This window comes from Primulina eburnea, chromosome 3, assembly GCF_022965805.1.
Source record: "Primulina eburnea isolate SZY01 chromosome 3, ASM2296580v1, whole genome shotgun sequence".
Taxonomy (NCBI): Eukaryota; Viridiplantae; Streptophyta; class Magnoliopsida; order Lamiales; family Gesneriaceae; genus Primulina; species Primulina eburnea.
Window position 1 is genome coordinate 9,802,294 of NC_133103.1, and position 7,115 is coordinate 9,809,408.

A 7,115-nucleotide genomic window follows, 5' to 3' on the forward strand; every position below is an offset into this window, starting at 1 on the left:
AAAAAAAAACTGGTTCCAACAATAGCATGTTAGACTTGAATTGATGGTGATAGCCCAAAATTTGGGTTTGGAAATTTCAACCTAAAAATATATCGGCATAGGTCAGACATAACAAAACCACTACCAATTGTCTCAATAATAATTAGAAAGCCGCGTGCATTATTTATTTTCTTTATATAACTTTTTGGTGACATAAACAAAAGCTTATTACAGTTTTCTACATATATGCATCATATCTTCCAACTAATCAATTTATAAACCTCATGCAACGTAATTTCTTGTCTGCTCGTCTAGGTCAACTATGCCTTTGTTGCTTTTTATGCATTATTCATTGTCTCATATTTTTTTTTTCTTTTTTATATATAAAAAATAATCACAGTATAAAAATAATATTTATTTATATTATTTTCACATAAATATATAGATTTTTTAAAATATGAAAATAAAGATACTCCTCAAATAATTTATACAATATAAAAAATTATAGATTACTTATAGTAAATTTAGTCAAATTGAATCCATCTGGCAAGAAAAATGAGATAATTCAATATAGGCAAGTAAGACATCTGATCCATATTGTGTCCATTATCATAGCTTGCAAATTAGTGGAGTGGCTAGCTAGGCTTTCATTCAACCAAGTGCTAATGATAATTTTGACCATCCACATGATGTATAATTTAAATGTCAACTTGTTACAATTAATTTATTATGTTTGGAGCAAGAAAGACGATAGACCAATCGAAATGCGTCGTTTTAGTTGTTGTATGATTTAAAATATTTGAGCAGCAACATATCACCACCTATAGTTTTTGGCAAAACAGCAAGCGTTCAGTCATATAATTGATATTATAATCAATGTCATGGTTCGATTATTGTTGATTGCAATAAGTGCAATTATTAAAAAGTTGATCATTTAGTGCAATAATTGTCCTTCTGAATAAAGCAATAAAAAAAATTGAGTTGTTGTACAGTTTAAAAAAAATTACTTGCACCCTTATCACCGGCAATAATTTTTAGGAAAGAGTGAGTCTCATGTGAGACCGCTCACGGATCTTAATCTGTGAGACGGGTCAACCCTACCCATATTTACAATAAAAAGTAATACTCTTAGCATAAAAAGTAATATTTTTCATGGATGACCCAAATAAGAGATTCGTCTCACAAATACGACACGTGAGACCGTCTCACACAAGTTTTTGTCTTTAGAAAAATGACAAGCGCTCGATCTTACGGATCACTTTTATAATTCTTTAAAATATAATCTTGTAATATGAAAACATTTAAAAATCCAATTTCCTTAAAATTTATAAAGTAATAATTAGTAAATTTGACAAGTTCATTGGAGCAAATATGATATAGAAATATAGGTAATTATTTTTTTCTAGGAAAGACTGGGTTTATTTCATACTACCCATATAGACATTGCTCTCATGATAGGATGAATGGTCAATATTTGTCCAGGCGGCCATACATATATAGGATCCACTTTTTTTTTTTTAAATTGTATGTGTGTCAAGATCTTATCCGTTGAAATGAAGTCAGGGTAGTGTCCACATAGATAGGATCTCATCTACCTTCGTTGATTGCTCCCCTATCGCCAAATTGCAAATAAATTAAGTAAATTTTAAAGGAGATAAGTGAAATAACAGGCATTTTAGGGAGCAACTTATTTCGGGAAAAAAAATATGATGGGAAGTTTTCACATAAACAGCTCGCTCATTGGCTAAAAATGGAAGGAACCGGTAGGCTTACAAGTAACATATGTAATAATTTACAAAAAATCGTAAAACTTTGGGGCCAAACGCCACATTTACATTCCTCCCCCCTTCAGTTTTATGTATATAGAATATAATAAACAACCTTATAATAAAATGGTATCATTCAAGAAAATGTCCCAAAAATGTACCATTTTATATTGTATTTTTAGTCTTACTGTAACCCAAAATTTTAGACGGACGAGCGCCATATCCTCCCTTCGAAAGAAATAATGATAATCGAGACATCATCATGGTATCTTCGCCTGTCCCCTTGTGGGATATCCAGTAACTCATGAAATCCAATACCTGCAAAATAAATTATTCAGTATCATTTCGAATTGAATTTAAGTAGAATTGAGCTCAGCGTTGCGAATCTAGAGTGATATTAGTCTAAATGCAAATGAATGCATCATGATGGAGTATTGAATCATACCGGCTTTCTTGGCAGCGCGAAAAATCACTTCTTCGACGAGGTGTTGAGCGGGATCGCCCTCTGGAAACGTGGATATAAACTCTTCAACTTCAGAAACAGCCTCTTGATTTGTGAAGTATTGGTAAAGCCCATCTGAAGACAAGATCAAGAACTTGTCCTTGGGATCTAAGCTGTGGTGGCTGAGAGATGGAGAACAAGTGATGTACGGCGACGATCCAACATAGTCGATTCGAAACATCTCTAGAAGTGCATTGTTCCATTTGGGCTGCGATATAAGCAAGAAATCAACAAGTGAAAAACATTTATTTTAAGAGCTTGTCACTGTCTGTATTGGGTACAGAGAAACCGGTTTACCTGCTTGAGAAAGCCGGCTCCAAAAGCTCGCGTGACCTTTAAAGAACCCTTCACCCGATAATTGAATATTGCAAAAGGATCATCCAGATGTGCATTCCGAATCCTCCTCAATTCCTGTTATCATGAACGATACAGAACATTTTAGTGTACACAGATACACAGGGACTTAAATTTAATACAACATTTGATCTCTACCTCTTTAACAGATGTGCTATGATCCATTGTCAACTGACGAGCACTCAAATTGTGCACATTTTCGTATTCATACCCGTAAAGGGATTCTTCATGATCCTTCCTCTGATTATAGCTCTCTGATTTTTGAGCCAGAACCGCCCGACTATCCCCAACATTCATCAAATAAATATCATCACCCTTCATCACCATTGCCAAAACACAAGATCCCATCAAAGCCAACTCAGGATTCTCGTCTAACAGCGAATCCACAAACTCCAAATACAACGCCTCCGTTTTCCTCAACGCCTCGGACAACGCTTTTATTACTCCCAAATGATTAACAGTTTCACCAGCAACTCCATCAGGCCCTAAATTGCTCAGTTTCTCCCTCAGCTTCCTGTCAAGCTCCTCTCTTTCCTTGCTGTCCAAACTTTTCGACATAAACGCGGAATTATTAAGCCTATTTTCGCAAGATTCGGACTTTTCACACCACAGCAACCCCTTGAGCTCTTTATACACATTCGAATACAGATTGTTTAACAGAAAATCGGTTGCATCAGGGCCGTTGAATCCATCATAAATCCCCACGAATACCCATCCATGTTCCTCGGATATCACAACATGAACTCTATCCTCACCAGCCTTCCCTTGTGCCCACTGCACATTTTGGCTTTCGAAAGATTCATTTCCAATATCATCACTTTCATCGATCAAGCTCGTTTCGCTACTCAAATTATGACTAGTTATTGTGCTGCTGTTTCCACTGTTACTGACACTGACAACAACGTTGCTACTCTCATTTTCATTACAGCTCGAATCCTTAGAATACCACCACGAAGAATCAGACAGAACCTTCTTCAAACTCTTAACCAAAGCCCCTTTCCTCGGTTTAGGCTGAATCGGGTCCAGCTGGTTCTCCAACGGTCCGGATATGAAGCTCCGTTCGATCGGGCCGGACAAGAACCCACGCTCCATGGGACCTGATCCGGAAATTGAGTGCCGTGCAATCGGGCCGGACTTGACAGCGTGGGTACAATTCCGGGGTATCGGTTGGAGGGGGGTGGAGGAGAAAAAATCCGAGCTCTCAAAAGCTGAGGCCTTGTCCAGTGACGTGGAGCAGTTGTACGCAAAAGGGTCAGTTGACAGAGGCGTGGAGGTGTTGGCGGAGATTGAGGCGCCGGAGATGGTGGGAAACGCCGGCAGGGCGGCGGCGGAAGAGTCATCCAAAGGTTGGGTCTTTTTGATAGAATCCGGCCGTATGTAGAAAAAAGAATGGCCCAACCCCTCGTCCAGAGGATCGGATAAGCACACTTCCGTGTCGTTCCGCCGCCGGGAAATCTCACCTGCGTCTCCGGCGAAGCAGCGGCTGAATTTTCCTATTTTATTTCCCATTTTATTTTTCTCTTCTTGTGGTGGAGGAGAAAAGAAAGCAAGAGTTTAAAAGGGTTGGCGTCGAAGAATGGCTGAAACTTGAATGATCATAAAACTCAGTGATTCAGTAAGAATAGATAAGAGAGTTGACTTTTGGAAAGAGTTGAGATTCAATACATTTATTTTTTTGTTATATTAATATATATACTATAATTAAAATTGCATTTGGTTTTTGTTCGGCGAGGGAGTTGACTTTAGAGCGTAAATATTCCCATACCACATATTTAAATGGAAAATTAACTAAGTCTTTATGGAAATCAGTTTTTATTATTATTATTACTATCGGCATGGTAATTATTAAATTTTGATCTTAATATAATTTTTTTATGCTTTTAATATTTTTTATGGAGTGATGAATGGTGTTCCACGTCACTTTCAACATTTCAGAGTAAAAAAAAGTAAAATATTTGATGATTTATAAGACTAAATACGAAATATATTCTGCAATTATCCCCCGTTTGTTCAAATATATATTAGTAAAATAAAAAATATTGCACAAACATTAGAATTAGCATATACTACTGATAATAATCATAGTATAAATCAACATGTTTCAAAAAGATAAATGTAATAAATGGATATTTAATCATTTTGTGACGGAGAATATAATAAAGTTTCCTAAAAATATTTGTATTATGGAGTGGGTGGGGTTGAAAGAATAGGAATATAGAATTTAAATAGTTGGGGAATGTATAATTTGAAAAAGAAATAGATTTAATAAAACAAAATATAAGGTCATTGGAAGTGAAAAGTCAAAAGGCTCCACTTGCAAGGTGGAATCGTGATTCGGATGCCATAATAATATGCCCAAATGCTCTTTTATTTCAAATCTACATTATTTTTTCTATCATTCATAGTGTTTAGATATCATGTACATCATTATACTCATTTTTTCTTTAAATATATCCAGTTGTCGAGTAAAGTTTGAATTTTTTTACATATTGATACTTAAAAATAATATATATATATAATTTAATTTTCTTGTCAAGGTTTAATTTATTTCTTTTGAAAATCAAGTCTCATGATTGATAACAAATAAGGGGCTATTCTAGTCTATCTTCGTAGTAATATTGTATGTAAGAGTTTCTTGGAAATATTTATTAGAAATAATCATTATTTAAGAATATCAAGATCAAATGCTCCATTTAATTATCATTTTCTTATAAAGTTAAAATATATGTATATTGGTTTCATCCAAATTTTGATATTTTAAATTATCAAAATTAAGTCTAATTAGTTATATTTACTTCTTTTTTTTTTTTTTTTATCAAATTACAGTTTTAGGAAAAAAAATTTAATCGAAATAAAAGTTTTGTTCGTAAATCATCCATACTCAATTAATGTACACACTTGATTTAATATGTCACACTAAAAGGAAAAAAAAAACCATGTTTATCATTCTATAATACCGTTTCAAGAATGAATTTTTAAGACAAATATCTTATTCGACCCGACCCGTGACAAAAATATTAATTTTTATGTCTGAATTTTGATCTTTCAATCCAAATATAAATCAGGTCGAGTAATCTCATAAATATAAATACGTGAGACGGTCTCTCAAAAGACTAATCTCATCATAAACAGTTACATATTTGTGCAATATGTACCCAATGAAGTTGACATTACATGCTCATATATGTCTAATAATATATATTATACGGAATATATTTGTCTCCATATGACACAGATACACCCATTTTTGTGTGGTTTAATTTTGTTGTCTAGTGCAATATTAATTACCTACTAAAGACTTTTCAAAGTCAAATATGCGTTTAGAGGGAATTAACGTCAAGAAAAAGAATGCCCCCAACATTTTCAGAATCCACAAAATTCTGACGATAATAAATAACTTAAAAATACAGATAAAATTTGAGCATTAGGATAAAACAATTTTGATAAAGTTTTTGCTGCACTGAGTAAATTCACCCAGTTTGAACTTTGAAGTATTTGATTCTTTAAATATAAGACGAGTTCGCAAAAAATACGAAAGTCACACATGATCCAAATTTCTGAGTAAAATTCATCCGATACAGGATACCATAATTTTTTTTTTCGTCGTGCTCTCTACATGTACAATATATTTAAGTTAGGACCAGGTGTTTCAATACTTGGGACGATGCCTTCTTTTGTTGCTTCCCTCGTTTTTATTCTTTTACTTTTGGGAGGAATAAATGCTAAAAGAATTGTCTAAGATCCCTGTTAATTTGAAAATATCCAAACTTCTTCTTTTTTTTAGTATCTTTTTAAAGCTTACATATTATATTGCTGAAGATTTATTCCATGCTAATTAAAATTAGATAAATAATACACGAAATATATCTTATTTAATATTTCATAGAACCAACACTAAGTAGGTAAGTTCGTAAATTCTGTTTGTTATCCGTAGGAAATTTGTTTTAAAATAAAGAATCTTTCTATGTTTTCAAATCACAAACATCAATATCTGAAAGTTGCAATATAAGTAGGCAAACCACAAATATGAGTGCAAATTAGAAATACACCGGGATTTAAAATACTATTAAGGCCGTATTTTGTGAGACGTATCTCTTATTTGGGTCATTTATGAAAAAATATTATTTTTATGCTAAGAGTATTACTTTTTATTGTGAATATCGGTAGGGTTGACCCGTCTCACAGATAAAGATTCGTGTGACCGTCTCATAAAAGACATACTCTACTTTTATATATGGAGTTACCAATACATAGATTTATTAAACCTATCCATAGGTTTAACAAAGGCCACATTGCGATTTAATTACCTGAGGTACCAATATTGGTTAAAAAATTGCAAACAAAACACCTAAATTGCCAAAAACCGAAAGATTGCAAGAGAGTAAACTTTATTTTGACAACATAGCGTACAAAAAACACGCAAAAAATTATAGAGAGACAAGCATAGATAAGGAAAACACGATTTCCCGTTATATTGAGTGTGGATATAGGAGTACGGAATTGTTAAGAAACTA

General features: G+C 33.5%; 1 protein-coding gene across 1 annotated transcript; it reads right to left on the reverse strand.

Annotated features, from left to right (window-relative positions):
* Positions 1-1,694: 1,694 nt before the first annotated feature.
* LOC140826176 (probable protein phosphatase 2C 4) lies at positions 1,695-4,264 on the reverse strand. Its single transcript, XM_073188341.1, has 4 exons — positions 2,740-4,264; positions 2,545-2,658; positions 2,191-2,455; positions 1,695-2,063 (listed from the first exon to the last, which is right to left on the reverse strand). Exons 1-4 carry the CDS (start codon positions 4,108-4,110, stop codon positions 1,948-1,950), a joined length of 1,866 nt encoding a protein of 621 aa, XP_073044442.1. The 5' UTR covers positions 4,111-4,264; the 3' UTR covers positions 1,695-1,947.
* Positions 4,265-7,115: the final 2,851 nt, after the last annotated feature.